Source organism: Oryx dammah, unplaced genomic scaffold, assembly GCF_014754425.2.
Source record: "Oryx dammah isolate SB20612 unplaced genomic scaffold, SCBI_Odam_1.1 HiC_scaffold_16, whole genome shotgun sequence".
NCBI classification, from domain to species: Eukaryota; Metazoa; Chordata; class Mammalia; order Artiodactyla; family Bovidae; genus Oryx; species Oryx dammah.
Genome location: NW_024070200.1, coordinates 27,744,533 through 27,768,316, shown reverse-complemented (window position 1 = coordinate 27,768,316; position 23,784 = coordinate 27,744,533). Strand labels below are relative to the sequence as shown.

Sequence of the window (23,784 nt, the reverse complement as noted above, 5' to 3'; positions counted from 1 at the left end):
TTGTCAAAAAAATCAATTGACCATAAATGTAAGGCTTTATTTCTGGATTTTCCGTTCTGGTCTTCTGTATGTTTCTGTATACAGATCTGTATGTTTATCCTTCTGCCAGTACCACTATATCTTGATGACTTTAGCTTTGTGGTTAGTTTGAAATCCAACCGTCTTTTAAAAAAGAATCAGTGGAGATGTTTTATTCTGCTACCATAGGCTTTCCTGAGGCTTGGTTAGACATTTTTAAGAAGCAGTAGTGACACAGGCTAATTTTTCAACATTGTCTTGTTTATTTCATTTTGCTCTTAAATAAAGAGATTAGGAAGGAACTGTTCCCAGGCTGCTTCCTCCTGAGGCAGTGAGTGGAGTCTGCTCCATAATTAGTAATCTTGAGTGCACTATAGGGCAAACCTCATATTGAAAGTCGTATCTTCAGCCTAACTCCCAGTGCCAGAAGTAAAGTTTGGCAAACCCTTTCTTTGTGGGACAATCAACTAGCCACTTTTCATTGCCTTCACGAGCTTTGTTCTCAGTTTGAAAAGTATGGTTCCTAGACCAGTAACCTGAGTATTACGTGGGAGTTTGTTAGAAAGATAAACGCTTGGCCTACCCCAGACTATTGAATCAGTCTGGGTTGAGGGGCTGCAAACGGCGTTTTAACAAGCCTTCCAGGTGATTCTGGTGCCGGCTTCAGTTTGAGAGCAGTCTTAATGCATGAGGCTTGCTGTCAGCCATTTCCTAATTCAACCACTGGAGCTGGGAAGCGGCTGAGTGGCGTGTGACACAGTAGTGCATCCAGCTGGGAAGGCATTGGTGCCCTCCAGAGCTGAAAGAGACGCTCATCTCTTGACAACCACCCTGTTAAGACAGACTGGTTGCAAGTCAGGGTCTGTGATTCAGAGCTGGCCATGGTTAGCCACTTTAAGAGAACACCTATCAAGTAGAATATAATTTCCCCAAATAGCAATGTTTTAAATCTGGGAGAATGAAGAGTCGGTCCAAGCACTATCATTGCTAAGGTTTGTAAAATTATGATATTCAGTAACTGAGAATAAATAGCAGGTTGCTGAATGATAGCTGTTATTTTTGGGAGAGAGTCGGTGACCACATAAACCACAGAAGTAAAGGTTAGAATTTAATTTAAACCAGGTGATTATACAGGACTTGGATAGTACTAAGGGATGACCCGGTTTAGGATGACAGAAGCAAAAAGAAGAGGACGAGGAGAGAGAAGAGTACCATGGGAAATAAAAGAAAATCCACGCCACTCCTGGAGAATGCCTTGTCATCCAAGATTTATTTTTAGGTTTGTGAGTTTTAAACTTTCTTTCTTGGTCTATTTTTAATCTTCGGAGTTTCCAGGTCTTAAACTTGGAGATCCGTCTCATGCTGTCTGGGTTGAAAGAAGCATCTTAGCATCATGTTTCAATACAGAGCCAGCCCAGTTAGCTTCAAAAGAGGCAGGATTTATGTATCTGTGTCATCATTTATGGATTTGCCATCGTTTATGAACTAGTCCTTCCTTTGATAGACACCTAGCTTGTTTTCAGTAATTTGCTACTATAAATAACATTACCCCGAATATCCTAGCACACATCACTGTGCCATTATCTAATTGTTTCCTTAGGATAAACTTCTAGAAGTAAGACTGATGGATTCACACTGTGTGCACATTATTACATTTTTTGATATACATATCAAATTACCTATGTTCTATAAAGGTTGAATTAGTGTATTCCCTCTACACTCTAAAAGTGAATTGTTCTGGCCTATAAATGTCCTCCAAGCGGCAGCCTATTTCTTTTTTTTTTTTTTTTTGAATCACCATCCCAAACTCGGCCTCCGCGGGCTCCAGCTCGTGCTTATAGAGCAGCCTGTCCCCACTGCTTCCAGGCCGGCGGCCAGGGCAGGCACCGTCTCTGCTAAGTGACAGTGTCTCTGCATTGTGGCCCGGTGTCTCCTCCTCATCCTTGTACTCTTTTCTCTTTTCCAGAGTGAACTAGATGTATCCTTTTTCAGCGCTGTGAGCCAAATTTTCCACACTAGTTGGCAAAGGACAGGCTAGTCCCGATCAGGTAAGTGCCAAAGGCTTAGAATCCAGTATCCAGAAGACTCACCGTCAATATCTCTGACAAGACATAGAGGTACGGGTGATTTGCAGAAACTCTCTACCCTTTTGCACGACAATTCTTGTATTTTTCATACAGTGCAATGCTGTGATGGTGTTTAATGATCACTGTTATATATTAATTTAACTTATGTATATGGAATAGACTTTTTCAGAATTCAGATAAAACAGCCAGAAAGGGCTTGGTCCGCCTACAGAGAATAGATTTTCATGGCTCCAGGTATAAATCTCCAGAAATTCCCCACATGATCAAGAAGGCTTCCAGGGATGATAAACTGGAAGGTTAAAGAAATTGCCTGGCTTGTGTTCATTTCCTTTTATAGCAGAGGAAATTCTCCTTTTCTTCTCTTCTCCCTTTTAAATCAAAGTATCCAAGGGGCCCAAGAACAGCATGATTTGCTTAGAATACTGCTGATTTTGGCAGGAGCCCACCGACCTTTGTGTGAGTGCTCTGGAGGCAAGCTGTCTTTTAATTTTCACTTAAGAAATCCGCTTACCACTTAAAAGCAATAAATAGAATATTTCTTTGAGAAAACATTATGCTTGAATCTAAAATAGTGACATTAATTATAATAAATATATATTAATTATAGCAGTTATGTATGTATATATACATATGTGCTATGCTTAGTTGCTCAATTGTGTCCAACTCTTTGCAACCCCATAGACTGTAGTCCGCCAGGCTCCTCTGTCCATGGGGATTTTCCAGGAAGGAATACTGGAGTGGGTTGCCGTGCCATCTTCCAGGGGATCTTCCCCACCCAGGGACTGAACTCAGGTCTCCCCCATTGCAGGTAGATTCTTTATCTTCTGAGCCAACAGGGAAGCCCATATATACATATGCTGCTGCTGCTAAGTTGCTTCAGTTGTGTCTGACTCTGTGCGACCCCATAGAAAGCAGCCCACCAGGCTCCCCCATCCCTGGGATTCTCCAGGCAAGAACACTGGAGTGGGTTGCCATTTCCTTCTCCAATGCATGAAAGTGAAAAGTGAAAGTGAAGTCACTCAGTAATGTCCGACTCTTCATGACCCCATGGACTGCAGCCTACCAGGCTCCTCCGTCCATGGGATTTTTCAGGCAAGAGTACTGGAGTGGGGTGCCATCGCCTTCTCTGATATATACATATACACACACACATACATACATACCTATATTTGTGTGTGTATACACACACACACGCATTAGAAACCTATGTCCAGCACCAGTATGCCAGTATATTTTGGGGAAATGGCCATTTACCTTTTACTCTGGATAGAAATTGGCATGTTGATAAAGTTCATTTGCAGGCCGTTTGGAAGCCTCTGTAAGTTAACCAGGGAAATCTGAGTGCCCTCTAGTGGTGGGTGACCTAAATCTGTGGTCCTTTGACCTAGGAGACCCAAGACCAGGCTGCATATTTGGGTGTATTTTTATTCAGCATGTAATATTCCATTTTAACTAAATCTTTTAAAGCAATTCAAAATAAATCTCTTCCTCCTTATATAGGGGAATAATAAAAATGCCTTCTGATTTAAGAAGTAATGGCATTGGTGATAAAGAATCCACCTGCCAATGCAGGAGACTTGAGAGACACAGGTTTGATCCCTGGGTTGGGAAGATCCGCTGGAGGAGGGCATGGCAGTACACTCCAGTATTGTTGCCTGGAGAATCCCATGGACAGAGGAGCCTAGTGGGCTACAGTCCATAGCATCACAGAGTCAGACATGACTGAAGCCACTTAGCATGCACGCACAGTAAGTTAGCAAAAGCATTTAATAGATATTTTGCCAGAAATACACCCAGGTTCTGCTTTCAGTCCTGCCACCAGTTGGGTGTGTGTATCAGACAAAACACATAAACTCCTCATCTCAGAATGATGGAATTAAACTGGAAGAGCTTTGATACCCTCTCAGCTTTAGTGTTTGATGTTGCCATGACTCTAGATAACTGAGCTGAGTTGCCTTACACCTAGAGCAGAAAGGGAGAGTCTTTCAAGTCTACATATTCAGAATTCAAGTGAGTCAGATGTAGTAGGGCAGGTATATTTGGATTCATCGTGTTGATGTGTCTTATATACTGACTAGGTGTTTGTTAGAAGTAGAGATGGGTTTGTCTTTGTATCCGTCTAGTGTATAGCATAGGTCAGCGTAATAGAGCTCCAGCATTCTCGTTTGAATTTAATTTTCACACGAAAGCACACGATTTCTGTCTCTTCCCATCATTGTTGCCTTCTCTTCCGCTCTGACCTACTTACCCTATTTACTGTCCCTCAGCGGTTACTCAGGCACACCCACTTGACAGACAAGGACTTTTTCATCACTTAGAGAAGGGAGCTAAGTCTGCAGATCTGGAAGTGTCTGTCTGTGCTTGAGGTGAAGTTCACGTGGCCCTCCCGTGGTCTAAAAGCGCAGCAGCTGGCAGAGCAGGGGCAACCAGTCTTCTACTGACCTTCTTAAAGGGTTTCTACCCTCAGCCATCTGAAAAAAAGTCACATTACAAATCCACAACTCTGTTCTGCCTCATACATAGCTCTGTTTAAACTGTCACGTCAAAGATATCCAGGGAAGACTTCTCCACACCAGTTTTTAACAGGAAGACAAGGGAGCCCTTTAGAGGTACCACCCATAGACACCCTGCATCAGCGCTCTGGTAGCTTGTACCTGGGAACCTGCCAGAGCAACCAACATTGTGCCCGGAAAGTAGCTTCCTTAGGCCTTGAAACGTTGAACCAGCAGCTGACCCAGTTGCAGCCTGGAGCCAGCTACCCGGAACAGGTCATGACCTTTGTGTTTGCTTAGATTAGGAAAGCCCTCTGTGTCAGTCGATATGGGAACAGACATGATTTAACCTCACGGAATTCCCAAGAAGCTCTTTACTCACAGTCTTTCTCAAGAGACATTACCACCCTGTAGCTTTTAAAGGAGGGGGCGGTTTTCCAGAGCCTGCAGGATTAGACCCTGGGAAATTCACAGTACCATTTACATATCTCCCTGGTACGGGCTTGTTCTACTTCTGGTAAGACTAACGTCATAGAATAAGGCAGATGGAATGTTAAAAAGAAACGACCTAAGCTCCAGAAACCAGGACAGAGATTCTGGCTTGTTGAAAACCCTTGTACTGAGTGGGAACTCTCTGGTGCAGAGTAGTGTCGGGCAGGGCAGCCTGCACCCCAGGGACCAGGCACGACAGTGACCTAAATCATTGTGTGGCCCTCCAGCAACTCCGGCACCCTCTTCACATTCCACTCCGCCTCTGGGGCTGGTTGGTGCCTGAGGGCTTCTCTCAGGAAAGCTGGCCCTACCTGATATTTGGTAGATTGATTAAAGACTTCAAATTCCACAAATCAAGATAGTTCTTAGGAACCAATTGATGAGCTTCTCAAAATGTGTTCAGCTCCAGAGCCCCAGGTTTGCTGAACTCTCCAGACAATTCATAATTCAGAGGAGCAGTTCAAGCCTCCTTCTGCTAAATTGTCAGAGGATAGCACCAATGAACAGCACTGTGTACGAAAAGCCTAGTTCCTCCCCAGCTCGGCGCACACCTGCTGTGTGTGAAGGCACCAGAAACCTTGGCGCCCCTTTTGGTGTTTGGTGCCTTTGAAGAGGCTTAAAAGCTTCATTTATTTGGGCTAGAGTGGAATGCTGCCTTTAGACCTGGACACCCAGGGTCCCCTCCTGGGCCCCGTGCTTTAGAGGACCCCCCTCTAGCTCTCCTTCAGCAGCATCCCTCTCTGTGGGATAAGGGTGCTCACCCAGAGCCTGCAGGCTCCCCCCTCCACTCCTTGACCACCCTTGAGCTATCTGGATCCCAAGAATTTAGTGGATACCTGGACATCCCAGTGCCTGCTGCCAGGGCCTCTGCAGGCCTCTCTCCCATTGTAACCCGGGACTGACGGCAGGAATGATGGAGAGGCTGGGATGGTAAGAAGGGTATTCCACATACATGCATGAGAAGAAAAGTCAGGAATAGGCTGGGGCCCCTATTTATATTCTTGTGCCCACAAATACAGGCTAGGTCTAGAATCCAGAAATGTCTTCTTCATTCAAAAATATCTTTAAAAAAAATCTTTAAAACACTTATATTTTTATTTCACAAGTGCTTAAAGCCCCAAAGCCTGAGCAATTAGTTCCAGAACCTTAAAGCCCATATGGGTGATGTGGAACATGCCTTCTTTACTGTAGCTGAGGGTGGGGAGCAGGGAAGGCCTCCATTCTATCTGCACTGTGACTCAGCTAGTTGGAGGAACAAAGGGACCCTGTCAACAGCAAGGAGCACTACCAAGATTTGCTCTCAGGCCCTGCCAGGCCCCAGTGGGGAGCGTGGCTGTTGTTCCTTTATTACTTTCCTAAAATCCCGAATACCTTTAGAGGTCCAGAAACCAGAATAGGGCTTCTCGAAATAGGAGATAACTCCGGCCTGACTTAATGAGAAATCACAAAGTACTTGTTCAACTTGGGGCTACAGAAATACTGGCAAAAAGACCAAAGAAATTCTCTAGGGAAGTCATCCAACGCTGAAGCAGCAGCTTCTAAAGGAACTGAAATGTTCTCTCAGAAATTTACAGTAATTAATTGTTATTACAAAAGAATTTCTTTTGAGGTATGGTGAAGCAGATGACACCACCCTTATGGCAGAGAGTGAAGAGGAACTAAAAAACCTCTTGATGAAAGTGAAAGAGGAGAGCGAAAAAGTTGGCTTAAAGCTCAACATTCAGAAAACGAAGATCATGGCATCCAGTCCCATCACTTCATGGGAAATAGATGGGGAAACAGTGGAAACAGTGCCAGACTTTATTCTTTTGGGCTCCAAAATCACTGCAGATGGTGACTGCAGCCATGAAATTAAAAGACGTTTACTCCTTGGAAGAAAAGTTATGACCAACCTAGATAGCATATTCAAAAGCAGAGACATTACTTTGCTGACTAAGGTCCGTCTAGTCAAGGCTATGGTTTTTCCTGTGGTCATGTATGGATGTGAGAGTTGGACTGTGAAGAAGGCTGAGTGCCGAAGAATTGATGCTTTTGAACTGTGGTGTTGGAGAAGACTTTTGAGAATCCCTTGGACTGCAAGGAGATCCAACCAGTCCATTCTGAAGGAGATCAGCCCTGGGATTTCTTCGGAAGGAATGATGCTAAAGCTGAAGCTCCAGTACTTTGGCCACCTCATGAGAAGAGTTGACTCACTGGAAAAGACTCTGATGCTGGGAAGGATTGGGGGCAGGAGGAGAAGGGGATGACAGAGGATGAGATGGCTGGATGGCATCACGGACTTGATGGACGTGAGTCTGAGTGAACTCCGGGCAATGGTGATGGACAGGGAGGCCTGGTGTGCTGCGATTCATGGGGTCGCAAAGAGTCAGACATGACTGAGCAACTGAACTGAACTGAACTGAAGCATGTGATTACATCAGGAATGGTTTGAAAATATCAGAAAGGAGTAAACTAGCTCTCCTCTCCCTGAAGGAGTAAACTAGCTTTCCTCTCTCTGAAGGAGTAAACTAGCTTTCCTCTCTCTGAAGGAATAAACTAGCTTTCCTCTCCCCGAAGAGTCAGAGGGTTTGCCTGCTTTGGAGCTGGAAGAAAACGACATAGTCATCCAGGTGGTCTTTTTGGACGAGGAGGCGGGGGCTCAGGGGTGGTGCCTGCCCTGCGCCCACGGTGCTGCTCTGTGGCAGGGCTGCTGTTGGCCCCTGGGCTTCCAGGGCCTTTGATTCTTGGGCTATACATTTGACAGCTTGATTTTGACACAGTTTTGAAAAGTCATAGTCATCGGGAGTAGACAGTAGCAGTTTCGTCTCTAAGAAAACTTGCATGAAGCGCCTGTCACCATTTGTTGTCTTGGTGTTTCTGAAGTAGAGAAGATGTTTTAGGGAAACACTGGGCTTTGTTTGGTTGGAGGAGTCGGAAACCGCGAGACATTTTGAAGAGAGTGCCTGAATGTCTTGATAAGAGCTTGCTTTCCAAAATTGAAGTTCACCTCAGAGATTTCTAAACATCTTTTTTTTTTTTTCCCCTCCTTTTAAACCTATGTCCATTGGAGGCAGGGCTGCAAGAGAAGAAAGCTGGCCCATGGGCCCAGGGGAATTTGTGCAGCTAATCCAGTCTTTGGGAAGGGCAGGCCTGGAGGGGTGAGAGGACCGTGGTAGGTTGGTCCTACTCTCCAGCATGAGTTCCAGTCAGGTTAGGAGCAGTTAGTTCAGAATTAGGAACGGTCCCCAAGGGATTATTCCAAGCCATTCACCTGGGAAAGGGATATGAAAGTTCCAGATTAAACAGATCTGCCTTTGAGACTGTTTTGGCTCTCCCTAGCCTTCACTGTCTATTTCCTTTACATGTGTTTCTGAGTCCTATAGATACCATATTCACCCCCTACTGTTACTCCTCCTAGCCCTCCTCGCCCTCCTCACCAGGTCCCTCTGTCTTACCCCGACTCCTTTGGTTCCATGCTTCTGGTTCTGTTTACTCAGGAACAGTGGAAACAAGTTATGAGAAGCAACAGAGTTGTGTGTGGCGGCGGTGGGGGTGGACCACAAGAAATGACAGGTTCATTGACCCCAATTCTGACTTTGATATATGTGTTATTTTACATAAGTCTATGTAAACTAAAAAAAAAAAAAAAACACAACACACAAATGTCTTTGTTGCTCTCAGAATAGGAGTGGGTATGGGAAACCTACTTAACAAAAAGACAACACTCCTCTTCAGTGACCTAATTAACAAAAGACCATACAAAGTGTAAAAGTGAACAGAAGACTATTACAGGGGGAATATATCCAAAACTATGCAGAAGCCTCAGGATGATAATCTTCTTTACAGTAGTATTTGATTTTCTGTGGGAAATGTGAACAACTTAGCTCTTTGCAACTTAATCTAATTATATGAGGAATTGAGTTCAAGTATAAAAAAATGAGAATATGTTTTTCCCCCCACCCTACTTAAAGAACTTTGCTTAGCAATGATCTTATTTAAAAAAAAAAAAAGAAAAGTAAGACGACAAGGGACCTGAGAGCAAAATATCAAATCAGAAAGTTTAGTTCCTAGGCAGGGTTCTTGCGTGGACTTGCTTTTGAGGTCTTCTTTGAATGTATGTGCCTCAGTTTTCTCTTCCTAAAGGAGAACTGGACCACCAGAGTGGCATTAAAATACTAGTATTTCATGATCCAGAGATCAAAATTCCAATATATAAACCAGAAACATTTCAATCACTTTAATTAAAAAATTGATTTCAAGTGGCACAAATATTACTGGGGCCCTACAGTATTTGACTCCAATCCACATTACCCAGAATTCAGAAAGGCTCTTAGGTTTCTGGGTTGAGAAAAGATGCGGCTTTATGAATCTGTTCTCTAAGAAGCTATTTTTAGTTCCTGTCAGCTCCAACCTTAGGGTGCCCATGAGAGCAAACAAATTTCCTCAAGGATTTTTTAAGTCAGATGAGTTCAGTATAACCTGAAGGTTCAGTTCAGTCAGTTCAGTCGCTCAGTCATGTCCGACTCTTTGTGACCCCATGAACCGCAGCACACCAGGCCTCCCTGTCCATCAACAACTCCCGGAGTCCACCCAAACTCACATCCATCGAGTCAGTGATGCCATCCAGCCATCTCATCTTCTGTCGTCCCCTTCTCCTCCTGCCCCCAATCCCTCCCAGCATCACAGTCTTTTCCAATGAGTCAACTCTTCGCATAAGGTGGCCAAAGTACTGGAGTTTCAGCTTTAGCATCATTCCCTCCAAAGAAATCCCAGGGCTGACCTCCTTCAGAATGGACTGGTTGGATCTCCTTGCAGTCCAAGGGACTCTCAAGAGTCTTCTCCAACACCACAGTTCAAAAGCATCAATTCTTCGGCACTCAGCTTTCTTCACAGTCCAGCTCTCACATCCATACATGACCACTGGAAAAACCATAGCCTTGACTAGATGGACCTTTGTTGGCAAAGTAATGTCTCTGCTTTTGAATATGCTATCTAGATTGGTCATAACTTTCCTCCCAAGGAGTAAATGTCTTTTAATTTCATGGTTGCAGTCACCATCTGCAGTTGGACCCTCTTAAAATAGTCATTATAGCTCATCACATTAATAGACCATCAGCCTATGCCTTTCTTGCTTCCTCCTATTCCAAATGTCAGGGCTGAGGTGTTTGCCTGTTTATTGCCATGGGCCTTGGCATATAGGGCATTTTTTGGTCCCTGCTCACCTGGCTAGTAGCCCAAATGCCATTACTCTTGGCTTTGCCAGTGTGTACAAGTTGCTTATGAACCAAATAAAGATACAAACAGCTGGATTCTTATTTTAAAGGCATCACATGATTCTAAGAGGAAATCAGCTTTCAGGCTTTTGCCTCTCATTGGATTTGGTCTGTGGTTTCCCTGTAGTGTTCCAGAAACTTGCATGATTATTAGGGGTTTGAGCCAGAGAGTCAGATAGACAGGCTGTCACATGCCCACAGTACAGAATGACCTCATTGAGCAACTCATGTTTCCAGGATGTTGGGAAATTCAGAACTTACTGAAGGATCTTGACCTTGTAATGTAAAGATGTCAGTGGTCAGTAAGATTCAGCAGTAAATTCTAATTTGAATTTCAAAACATTGGGCTAATTGTTCAAGGGGATATCTGAATTGCTGATCATCTTTTTGCCAGAGATGGAGCAGTCTTTCAGAGCAGTTTGCATCAATTCAAGTAGACTACATTAAAGTGAGATCTCCTTCTATCTGAGCATCACCCTGGATGGACTGACATTTTCAGAGGCACTAGGCCTTAAAACAAGGTCCTACTGTATAGCAGAGAGCTATATTGAATGTCCTATGATAAAACATTATGGAAAAGAACATTAAAAAGGAGTATCAGTGTTACATATATATGTATGAATGTGTATGTATAACTGAATCATTTTGCTCTACAGCAGTAATTGACTATAACACATTGTAAGTCAACTATAGTTAAAAAAACACCTTGCCACCAAAAAAATACAACAGGGGGATTCTATAGGGCATTTTTTCATGCAGCCACCTGTGCTTCTGCCTTTTTTAATACTTTGCTGTCATTCCTGCCTTGTTGTGGCTTCTAAGTTCTGACTTCTGGGTCCAGTGAACCGGATTAAGTCAAAGGCCTAATATTCCAGTCCCAGGTTGGCCATGGATAAAGCAATCATCCATCTAATTGGAAGACATTATTAATAGGTGTAACAAAGCTTTTTTTTTTTTTTTTTTTCTTTTCTGGGTCACTTAAGGACAGTTCCCATGGGCTCCTGAAAAACAGTTTATTCTGCAGAAGGACTATTTTCACAGAGCTTAATGAGGTATTAACACAGAGCCTAATAGGAACTTAAAAGTCATTCACAGGATTGTCTCATTCTCTGTAGATGTACTTCACCAAACAAGTACAATAGCCTTGAACATCTGGAATTACTAGTGACTCATTTTTCAAAGATTTACTAATTATGAACCCTCCTTGTACATTTAATCACTCCCTGCTGAATGAAGTTTGTCTATTTGAAATAATCTATCAGTTTTTTTTTTAAACCAAGATCCTGCTCTTTGATAATGAAAACCTAAGACAGTAAAGTGTAGACTTTAGAAATATTCAGCCATTGTCGTCATCACCCTCAGAGTTTAATTCTCTCTTCCAGTTCAATTTCACAAAGGAAAAGTTAGGTACTCAAATGAAGGGGCTCCTGGGGAAAGAATTTGGCTTTTTCTAATTAGCTAGATGTCATAGTCTAACAATATTTTCTTCTTCCGCTATGCCCTGTCCTGACTTTCTACCAGGAACATCAGGAAGCTCAAGTGGCTCTGTAATTCTCAAATGAGTATTTTCAGAATGCTCCATTTATAAGTTCTCCCTTGAAAATTGGAATTTTTATCTCCTTGGGAATTAAGTCAACATTGCCTTGCTTTTCTTTATTCATTTCTCCTAGTGATTGTTTTTCCCTTTAGCCTGTCTCAATGCTAAGAATGCTATGTTAAAAAGGCATTTTTCTGGGTGGAAGTTTGAGGGTAGAGGGAGGGTGTATACTCAGCAGCCTTGGGCCTCTCCTGAGAAGTCTAGAACCAGAGCAGCTGAGCCAAAACTCTGGATGTAAATTCCAAAGTTACAGTTACTAGCCATGTGACCATGGACAATAGCTTTGAGCCTCTTTGTTCCTATGTAAAATGAGAATAATGTTAGCACATACATCACAGAAACAAAGAGAAGACTGAAATAATATATGTAAGACACTCAACACAATGCCTGGAACATAATGAGTATTCAGGAAGTCATGGCTATTTACTATTAGTATTGCTGTCTGGGAAGACATTGTTCTTGAGGTCAGGTCACACACTCTGACCAAACTTTACTTGCTTTATTCTCCAGCTCTTAGTACATTCCCTCTCCCTCTGGCTAAAGGGTATATAGCTGCTCCATTTCTATGTCTATTGTCTAGTGAGCCTAACCAAGGGGAAACTAGGTGTATCTGTGTACATGAAGGTAATAATTTCTAGTATAAACACCAATTTTAATTTTAGGAAATCTGTTAAAAAAAACTTCATGTTTAGACTAATTTACACCAGAAAAATTCCAAGTCATAAGTTATTATTTACTGAATGTTAACATTTCTATAACTAATTTCCTTAATATAACCCTAGATAATGTTTAATTTGGATAAAGTACACATCATTTTGGATGAGATGATATTAAATGGCTGCATTGTGGAGACGAACAGGGCAAGAATTCTTGCCCCTCTACTAATTCTTGATAAGATGTCAGACAGCTGAAAACAGAAAGGCTCTGCCAGACAACATCGCCTCAAAGGAAACAAGAACACCGTGGAGTGCCTCTCAACATCGCTGGCCCCCAAGAACCTGGAAGACCCAACACTGCAAAACGGGCTATCCTTACAAAGACTTTGAAACAGGTGTTTTCCATAGTTCCTAAACGGAAAACAAAAGTGTATTTTAAAATACGATGTACAAAGAAAAATTTTCTCTAAACAGAGAGACAAGTTTTATTTTCTGACCATAAGCATTTTTCCCCCCTCACTTGTTTAGATTTTGTGTAGTACTAAGGGAAACTTTTTGGTCTCTGCTTGACTTTGCGAAGAGATAAATTCAAGAATAGCATACCAGGTGGGAAGAAAATGAGAGAGCTCTCCATTGGCCAATAAACTGTTAAAATTAACTTGAAAACTTTGAATAAAAGTTTTCTGAATGCTATCTTTCTTTAAACAGTCAAAAGTTTACCAAATGTGTGTACCTAATGAAAAATTCTTTCCAATTTCTAAAAACCTGATACACATTTTATAGGTACTTAACAATTACAATGCCATCATGTAATTAACTCTACAAAGAGTGTTACTATAATGAGTGGCCAAACGTTAAGACTGCACTTACTGCTATCCTGAAGTCTTCCCAGGTGGTTCAGTGGTAAAGAATCCTGCCAGTGCAGGAAGACACAGGTTCAATCCCTAGGTCAGAAGATCCCCTGGAGGAGGAAATGGCAACCTGCTCCAGTATTCTTGCCTGGATAATTCCATGGACAGAGCTGCCTGGTGGGCTACAGTCCTTGGAGCTGCAGAGTCAGACAGCTGAGCGACTGAGCAGAGAACTGACTATCCTGTGTGCCATATTGTAAAGGGTTTATCTTATTAGTAAATTTATTGGTAAATGAAATTTAGTTCAAAGTCTAAAACTGGAATGCAAGAGACTATCAATTCAGGTTACTCTGAAATGCATCCACCCTCTCTTATTCCTTCAACCCCTTCTCCTGGAATGTCCTAAAGCAAAGACTGCTAAGCCACTATAGAAGAGCAATGCCCTGATCCTCCCAAACCTTTCTATATAGTTGTGCTTTTACTGCTTCATCAACAGTAGAAGATGCAGAACTGCCTTAGGTAACAGCATGTTCACGTGCACGTTAAGGGTAGGAGGGCAAGTACAATGGAGGAAGTAGAAATATAGTCTTGATACATGAAGATTATCATGCCATCCTATGGAATTCCAAGAGTTACTTTACCTACAACACTCTGCCCTCCAAAAGAGGACATAAATGGACATTCTAGGTACTAATTCATTCACTATTAATTTCTTTCTCTCTCGTGTATGTGTAGGAGGAATTTTGTTAAAACTCTTTGTTTCTAAAGTTCACTTAAATACTTCAAAAGTTTGCATCTATGAAGACCAAGGCAACCAGTCAATAATGAATTCCAAAAGCAGATCTTGTTCTGGACTCAGTTCAGGAAGGCAGAGGAAAGGCTTCTGACCTGCCAGAACAGTGAATGGAATGCATTGAGAAACCAAGGTTTGGGGAAAGCCCAGTCTAGATCAAAGTGCTTTGGAGGTCTTTCTGAGACATTAGTTGGAAAACACTGTCCTAGTTGATAGGCACTTAATCAGTAGCACATTCAGGTAACTGCAGAAACTGGTACACCAGAAGTAACGAGGGAGTGCATAAAATTAATTTTGGGGTCATACCAAAATAGCATTTAATAACATGTTGGCACAGATTTTAGTACCTTGAGAGAACAACAAAAAAATACTAGGTAGATACCACTGGAAAAAATACTCCATGTGGAGACCCAGGTAGTTGCCTCGTAATACTTGACTCATACACAGTGAACTATAATGTGACTCTCCGTCTGTGACAGCCTGTGTCATCTCATTTCAGGTTTCTTGTTCAACTGTGACTACCAGCTAAATGATTTTCACACTCATGAAAGTTACGTCTCAGATTGGGCAGCTTTACCTTGTCCTTGGACTTTTCATTCTAGATTCCTGGCATTTCAGAGTTACTCTCTGTAAGACTCATCAATTTTACCTGCTGTAGCAATGTGCTAGACCAGGATTCAGCAAATCTTTTCTGCAAAGGGCCAGATCAAATAAGTATTTAAGGCTTTGTGGGCCATATGGTCTCTGCTGTAACCACTCAGTTCTGCCATTGTAATGCAAAAAGATCCATAGATAATATATAAATAAATCAGCATGGCTATGTTCTAATAAAACCATTTATTTATGGACACTGAAATATGAATTTCATAAAATTGTCACATCATATTTTTAGTCTTTTGATTTTCTTCAACTACTTAAAAAAATTCAAAACCATATTTAGTTCATGGCCCACACAAAAGCAAATGGCAGGCCAGAGTTTGCCGACCCCTGTGCTAGACTGGGGGCTCCCTAGGTGGCTAGTGGTAAAGAATCACCTGCCAGTGCAGAAGCCTCAGGAGACACGGGCTCAATTCCTGGGTTGGGAAGATCCCCTAAAGCAGAAACGGCAACCATTTCCAGCATTCTTGCCTGGAGAATCCCATGGAGAGAGGAGCAGCAGTGCGGGGGGGAGGTTGGGGGGCTACAGTCCATGGGGTTGCAAAGAGTTAAGATAGGACTGAGCCACTGAGCATGCTTGTACTTACTAGACTTAGTCTTGATAAAAGTTGGCTACTGACAGATGTTTTAGAGACTTAAATAATGGCAATACTACCCACATAAACTGGATTTTAATTCTACCGCTAGTGTAAAGTTCTAGTCATGCATCCATGACTTTTTTGAGACAATCACCACTACTGCTTTTGGATTAAAGCCTAGGTCATACGTTTAAATATTGCTATTATGCTTTATTAACTTTTATTCTCACAGAGCACTGTGAAGCTAACTAGGTGAATTATTTAAATGCTGCCTCTGATTACACAGTCGCAATATTCTCACGCAGAGAATAGAAACACTACTCAAATGACTGACTGCAGTGGGAGAGATCTCTAATGTAGAAAGGAAAGGTACCTTTTAATCAGGTAAATAGTGGGTGATTCCCAAAAATGCTTTTTACTCCTATAAAAGCCATCTGGCTAAATCAGGCCAGTGACTTTACTTTTACCTAAATGCATAGATATGATAAATCAAAACAATTTGGAAAATGGAAATAGAGCCCCCCTTTTAAAAAGGAGGAAACGGCATTATCCCAGTGGTTTCTTTTCACACCAACACAACATTCAAAAATTATTCTTGGATCTTAGACTTACACATCACTGAAGATAAAAATGGTAAGAAGCAGTTTGGTGTTTAAAAAGTTAACACAAAAACATGGCTATTTTTAGCTGAAGAATACTTTAAGACAGAACGTAAGAGTTGGATCACAAGCAAGTAGCTATGTATTTCTGCTGGTTTTCCAGTCTCAGTAAAGTGTATTTACATAGAAAAAACACTTCTTCCTGTAGTAATTTCAACAAATGAAGTGTCAGTGATTCAAAACGACACCTATTTAAGCTCTGAGTCTGGTGGCTGCAGTGAAACACTCACATGACACAGTTCTGTGCGCTGCAAACATTTTAATGATTACTGTTAAGCATACATTTTGGAAATTTTTTTTTTTTTACTTCAAACTGCAACAAGTTAAATAAATGTTTATAATATACAAAGAAAATACAACCAAAAGTAAAACTTGCTTTAAGTGTGCCTTGCATCTAAACCAGTGTTTTTTTCCTCCCCCCTTTAATATATCTTTTATTTTTGAACTGCACAAACACACTTAAGAATTTGATCTTTATAGTATGGCATTTAGGAAATAAAAATATACTCCCACCTCAAAGAAATAAAAAGGTTGTGCATGATTATATGCCAAACAAAAGAGAGAACACTAGATATACTCTGATAGTGCAGGCATCATTAAAGAGGAAAAGAAAAAGCTTGAGATGCTCATTAACCCTCTATGTTTTAAGGAAGCAGGATTTCTGACCAAGTAGCTTAAAAGCCAGCAAAACAGGGATCAGTGATGGCAACTGTAGTGTATGAAGTATGAAATGACAAACTTGACACAAATACACTGTTAGAAATTTGCCAGTGAACACTGAAGATCTGAGAAGCTGCTCTTTGGAACAGTCAAGTAGAACCACCTTATTCCAGTCACATGAGCCCTTGTAGCAACACACAGTGTTCTGTGCTATGTACTTGCTGGCTGGATAGTTAAAGGATTTGTTTTGTCATTAGCAGCTAACAAACTTATTCCACGTGTTCTTAAAGCCTTAATGGTGGAAAAAAAGGCAAGTGTCATTAGCATGGAGGATCATATACTTCTCTGCAAACAAACACAAGAGGCTTCACTAGAATTTTAAGTCTCTGATGTCTCCCATTGCACTTCAAAGCTCAATTGAGATGAAAGCCTTTCTCCATTGTAGCAGCTAGCAGACGCTCTCTCATGATTTCCTCCGAAGAGTATTCTGGCAACTTTAGATAATGCACACATGTGTTCACTGATGGGTAGCTTGCATCAGTAGCATCAACCTACACAGAAACAGAATTGAAAATAACAGAAGACCATGACCTCAAAACGCATTTCTTTCAACCCTTAGGTAACTAAATTTGGTTTACATTGCCCAGTAGCTAGAGTTTGTACCTTGCGTACAACTGTGAGCCTGGGATGCAAGTTAGCCAGTCCCCCTGGGGGCAGAGTTGAACAACCAGTGGTAAACTGCAGAAATGCTTTCCTCTCGTCTGAAGACATACCACATAAAACCCGCACGAACCTAAGGAAGCCAGGGCTACAAGAAGAAAAACAGAGTTATAGTGATCTGATTTAAATGAAAAATACTACCACTACTTTATGAGCCAGCAATAAACCCCCCAAAACGAATATCCACATGTCAAAAGAACCACACATCTAGAGACTTTTGGGTAAGTATGAAATGAGCTGATGCAAACTACTTAAAAAACATCCTTCAAGGACTGCCTTACAAAGGCATAGAGGAATCAAATATGCAACAAAGCCAGCAAATCAGAAAAGCTCAATGGAAACAGTGATTTAATGACTAGGAATAGTACATGGGGACAGAGATTTCTGGAGTTTTTTCTCATTCTGGGTACCGATTATGCAGGTGTGTCCATTCTGTGAAAATTCTTCAGGTTCTACATGCAATTTGTATACTTCTCTGTTATACTTCAATAAAAAGTTTACTTTAAAAAAGCTATATATACAATATTACTTAAGTTTAAAAAAATACTTTCTCATTTACATTACTTTGAAAACTTATAAATCACAACTAAATACAATTTCCTGATATGTGGCAAACAGGAGTGAATTGAGTGCTATTAGACATCACTGGAATAATCAACAGAGCTAGAATGTACACCATGGATTAGCTAAAAATATGGAATCACAAATTTCCTAACAAGTATGGGTATGTGAGAGAATCTCACAATGTACATTAATACATTGCAGAGTAAAGGTAGATGGTATATACTTCGTATCCTCAAATGGTTCAGAAAAAATGTGTGTGTGTGTGTACAGAGAGATATAATGCAAAAGTACAGCAAAATGTTAAGTACTGGTGATTCTGGGTAAAGAATACATAAGAATTCTTAACTATTCTTCAACTATTCTATAAGTTTTAAAATATTTAAAAATAAAGGTTAATATAAAAGCAATAAAGCCAAAGGGTTTATAAATGACCCAACTGTTAAGATGATGAACAGTTAAAATATAGTGAGTAAAGGAATCTTAACATTAGTCAAGATTCAGGTGACTTTCTATATAAACTCAGGCTTATCCATGAATATGCATCTGATAATGGTGTGAGACTTAATTGCTTTCTCATTTTATGCATATAATTCACTGAGTCATTTAGAGAACCTGCCATTCTAAGATAAACAGAAAGAATTTTGTCTATCTTAGAAAATAACCAACACATACCTGTCACGTGTATAACCCAATTTAGGTTCAGTATAATTAATAATATCCTCTGCTGCCCAGGATGGCGACTGATTTCCACAAAGAATCATTTGGACCTCTTCATGGCTGAAGGAACTTAATTTCTCCATTGGAAAAACTTTATTAAACCCATCTACATTTTACACACAGCAAAAAAACAAAAACAAAACACAACTGAGTTTCCAAGTCACAATTTCAAAATCACCAATTTCAAATCAAAATACTCAACTAAATGGACAGAAGACAAATATAAATATTTGAAAAAGCAAATAAAAATTAAAGTAGCTTGAAATAAAAACTGTGCTAGGGTTTTAAGTACAGAAATATTTGCTTAGTATCACAGATGTATATGTAGAGAGAGTATTCAGACACTATGGTCAGTAGCCAAATTCTGATAATTTCCCAACCAATTCTTTATGTCATACAAGCCAGCCAAAGCAAAGTTCTCATTTTTGAAACTAATATGTGATAAACAGTTCAATATATTTTGCCTCACTCTTTACCTTAAGACTTTAGGTTCTAATATAGTTTAATTCATCCTGATCATGTATGCAACCTTACATCCACTTACAAATGAAAAAACAAAAGCCAAAGTAGGTCCCTCATTACTAAGGAAGAGCAGCTTAGGGTATGCTACAACTTGAAAATGTTTCACTCTGTTCTGGGTACCCTGTAGGACCTAACTGTTGGGAAGACAAAACACTAGATGACAAATCTAGAGATCACTAGCATAGTCTAATTTTGGAGCATAGCAGTACCTTAATTTCGGTGTCTCAAAGTAAAAGGAGAAGGATTAAGCTAAAGACCCTTAAAAGTTACCTCTGAAGGCTTCCATCTGTTTCTGAATACCCGTATGCATGCAAAAGTCAAACATCAAATCCACATATTCTTCTGCATTATCCATTGTTATCATCTGCAAAGGAAAATTTGTCATGGTAATTGTTAATAGCTAGGAATATTTTAAGAGGATTTTTCTGAATTTACAAACATTTTAAAAGCAAATTTGTACCTCGTCTTCACCACTTGGCTTGAGATCCACAGCTGTAAAACCATATATTCTTGAGGAAGGGCAAAACTGGAAATTTAAACTGGGAGGGCATAAAAAAAAGAATTAGATTAACGTTCAACTAACACTGGTGTTTAATTTTAAAACACTGCTGCCAAAACCATGAACCCTTCTCTACACTCAACAATAACAAAATCACTCTACCAGATGGATGTTAAATATGAGGCCTTTTAAAATGCAAACCCCCGTGCAGGAAAACTATCTGGACAACTGTTACCAAACCTGGTTTTGCAGAGGTCGCGTGAAACATCACCTTTCATGTTTCCATGTTTCACTTCCTCCTTATGGCACAAAATTAATGAACTAAAGATTTCTGCAATGAATTATGGCAGCAACATGTTTATAAGATTTTTTTAAAAAAACAAACTGTTGCTTTATGCAAGTTACTAATGCTCTGTTGTTATTCTCACCTCAAATCAAACCTTGTATATATTAAACATAACTTCTTAATATTATCAAAAGAAGGAAGGAAAAAAAGGAAAGCAAAGCCTTGCAATCAATCCAAAATCACGGTTAAACTTAACAAGGATATAATAATTACGTGGATACAAATTAATAGAATTTTATGAAAAATCTGCAGTATCCTAGTTAGTTAATGCAACCACTGGGGACCAGGCTTACTGCAAATTACTGAAGACAAAGGAACAAAAGCTTTAGACCTTACTCATCCATTAGGCTGAAGTATATATATACGTATATATAAAAGTATATATATATATAAGTGAATTAATATATATATAAAGCTTACCCTAAATCCTCTATGCTAAGTGGAGGCCCAGAACCTGATGGATTCTTCAGCACTAGTTCTTGTAATTTTGTGTTCTTCTCGTCTTCAGAAAGACCTTTGTTGCTTAAAATCTGGCGCCTCTTGATGGCAAGGTCTTTAATTTCTTTTAAAAATCTGGCTCTGTGTGGGTTTACTAGTTCAAAGTCTTCCCAAGTTAAAATTCCATTAAACCAAGCTGGCGGTTTTGGTTTGGGGGGATCTAGAATGAATTCTGATTTTGAATCCTCCTCAAAGCTTCCTACTGAGAGTGAGTCATGCCCTTCTTCTGTAGAGGCTTCAGACTGACTTTCAGTGCAGTGTAGGTCTCTGTCACCTCGTGACTCATAAATCAGTTTGCTCATATTACTTTTAATGTCCCCCATACACATAAGTTTAAAGAAAGGTTTGGAAATAGGTAAGTCCACAAGTCTATTGTCTTGAATGCATTTGGCCAAGAAAATTCCAAGGAAATGAAAGAGTTTTGTGATCCTTTCAAGCTCATCACTGTCTTGTGGAAATGGAGCTGTAAACAGTCCACATGATCTCTGCACATAGTATCCGGGAGGTTTCAATCCACCTCCAAGATCGACCTGATATTTTTAGAAGGAGAAATGCAAATAAAATCAAAAGACCCATAAACATTAAACATCTTACCTGTGCTAGATAGTATCTATAAACACACTTTATTAAATATGTTTTGTTGACTAAATTTTATCTTTTAATAATATCAAATTATTCAATAATAAAAGCAGAGTCAGAAAACCTGACTTACGTTCTGAAAGCATATCCAATTTTTAACTTTCTAAAAGCTGAATCGCAAATCAAATCATGAAATAGGAAATAAATCTTACATGACGAGATTCATCATCTGGAAAGTTGTCATCACAAAGCCAAGCTCCCAAGTCAGTTCTCTGGAATTCTGCTGCTACCAGAGCATAGAACTCTAATGTGGGCCCCAAACCAGTTCCTTCTTCTCCTAAAAATTCAACCTAAACATGAACAAATAAATTATGAGGGAAAGTAAGCTTTAAAAAAAATCATTTCTGTAACAATCCCATTCTTGCCAAAATCTAGTCCGACTATGTTTTTTTTTAAAAACAGCAGTGGTATAATATAAGCCACACAACAGTTTTTATTTTAGTTTTTCTAAAAAGAAATTTGATTTGTTGTACACTATTACATATTCAAACACTGGTTAGCACTGTTCATACATCAATTTACTTCTCACAACAAACAAACAAAATAAACTATCATCTCCTTTTCACATCAAAGCAAACCAAATTTTAGATAAAGAGGTTATATCATTTGCTTGAGGAGATGATGGTATACAGATCTGTGTGTCTGTCTATGACACTAAAACCTAAACTCCTTCACTTATTTCTGACTTCTAGCAATCACTTTAAGGATTTTTATACATAGTCCATGTATTCTAGAAATTTGAGGCAGCTTATAAAAATATACAGTACATGGTAAAATAATAATTATCTACATTAGAGGAATATATGGGTAAAAGAACAGATGAAGAGAAGGTACAGAAATTTCTTCTTTCTTCTTTTTGACTGATTGCATGGCAACTGAACCAGTGTGCCCTGCATTGGAAGTGTGGAGTCCTAACCACTGGACTGCCAGGGAATTCCCAGGCACAGAAATTTTAAAGTGAAAGCCATAAGCCTTATAAATTTTCTAGAGATGTATCATATTTGCCACAGTCTGTGATCCAAAAAATCACAAATGAGGTGGCTGACATCTGTGACAGGAGAGGTATTTCTTTGTCTCTCATATGTAAGGAATATAATCAACAATGCCCACAATAACATCTCTGCAGTAAATATACTGAATTTCCTACTGCTGACTGCTATAAAATTTCTCAATACATAAATAAAAACCCATGATACAACACCAAGCACAATTTAAATTAAACAATACTACAAAACACATGTGCTCCAAAGAAAGCAGGTATCTTGTGGCACAGCATCAATTAATATAAAGGTAAAATTTGGAGTATCAGAATCCTTTGTGGAATACAATTACTTGGTTCAGGCTTTGCTAAGAAATGAGCAGTGTCCTTCAAACAGACCAAGCACTCTTCCACTTCATGAGTGAAGACACTCTGTGCTGCTCATTAGGCCATGAGATCCTGACCTGAGGAGGTGAGCTGACATTCTCTCGTGCAAGATGCCCCGCCAGAGGAGGCCTTTGCCCAGAAGGCAGAGAGGAGTCCCTCTACATTTGTATCGAATGCCGTTTTTTCTTTCTTAATGTAGTTTTTATGCGGTGGAAGAATAGAGATTGACTCTCTAGTTGTCATTCCTGCACACTAAAAGAAATTTATATAGTGGTACCTCAAGCACTGATTTCCGATCTGCGTGTATTTGCATGACATTCTCAGCCCACTCCATCAGTGATTCACCACGTGGAACTTTTACTCTTTCATGCTTGAGACGACCAACACGGAACTCTCCAGGATCATCTCGCCTCACACTACTTGTGGTCCTTGTTCTTTCCACAGTGGCCTCACGTCGGTTTTGTAGCCACACAATTGCTCTGAAATAGAAAAACGTCTCTGTAGCTGTAGCCTACAGCAACAGCTGATTGTACTACACAAGCAACAAAATTCAAAAGATTTACGAATGTTTTAAAAATAGTATTTTATCAGGTGATCAAATACACTAATCTTTTTTTAAATTTCCTTAAACAAACTGAGAAAGTACTGAGTCTGCATTTTCCCTTTTTATTTTAGCAATTAGCAGATCAAAATAAAGGTCTGTGGTCCAATCCCACACAACACATAAAAATATTGGCAAACTCATAATACCTAATAACATAAACATTTCCTAAATCAGAGAATATAAAAAATGGTTAAGCTATCTTTATTAAATAACTGAATCCACCACTGAAACAGTATCGTGAGTTTGAAACATTTTCTTTGTAACAATGCAGAGCTAACCCATCTAGGATGAAAGACTGACTCCTGAACTAAGAAAAACAAGATGAAAGATCTACCGTATGTGCTATAACTTTTTGGGTACCCTGAGACCAATCAGCTATATACTTTGAGAATCAATTTCCTCACTTATAAAAATCAGGGAGTTCCCTGGTGGTCTAATGGTTAGCATTCAGTGTTCTTTACTGCCTACAGTGTTATGCGCACAAATGCTTGGTAAAGGATATAAAATGCTACAACAA

At 40.0% G+C, this 23,784-nt stretch overlaps 2 protein-coding genes across 8 annotated transcripts in view; one reads left to right on the top strand and one right to left on the bottom strand.

Annotated features, from left to right (window-relative positions):
• AP4S1 (adaptor related protein complex 4 subunit sigma 1) overlaps positions 1-13,308 on the top strand; it is a 45,226-nt gene extending 31,918 nt beyond the window's left edge. Inside the window, exons 5-6 of the mRNA XM_040257175.1 lie at positions 1,985-1,996; positions 12,721-13,308. Coding sequence (XP_040113109.1) covers positions 1,985-1,996; positions 12,721-12,849 — 141 coding nt within the window. The 3' untranslated portion in view covers positions 12,850-13,308. The remainder of the gene's footprint in view (positions 1-1,984; positions 1,997-12,720) is intronic.
• Positions 13,309-16,374: 3,066 nt separating this feature from the next.
• The window catches only part of HECTD1 (HECT domain E3 ubiquitin protein ligase 1), a 73,877-nt gene continuing 66,467 nt past the window's right edge, over positions 16,375-23,784 (bottom strand). For 5 of the 7 annotated variants that reach the window (XM_040257155.1, XM_040257156.1, XM_040257158.1 and 2 more), the window contains 8 exons: positions 22,941-23,142; positions 21,450-21,587; positions 20,581-21,188; positions 19,776-19,854; positions 19,586-19,679; positions 18,749-18,899; positions 17,456-17,600; positions 16,425-17,343 (listed from right to left, as the gene is read on the bottom strand). In XM_040257155.1, coding sequence (XP_040113089.1) covers positions 17,206-17,343; positions 17,456-17,600; positions 18,749-18,899; positions 19,586-19,679; positions 19,776-19,854; positions 20,581-21,188; positions 21,450-21,587; positions 22,941-23,142 — 1,555 coding nt within the window. In that variant the 3' untranslated portion in view covers positions 16,425-17,205. Of the gene's footprint in view, positions 17,344-17,455; positions 17,601-18,748; positions 18,900-19,585; positions 19,680-19,775; positions 19,855-20,580; positions 21,189-21,449; positions 21,588-22,940; positions 23,143-23,784 lie in introns of all 7 variants that reach the window. The other 2 variants (XM_040257153.1, XM_040257159.1) reach the window with 2 other exon arrangements.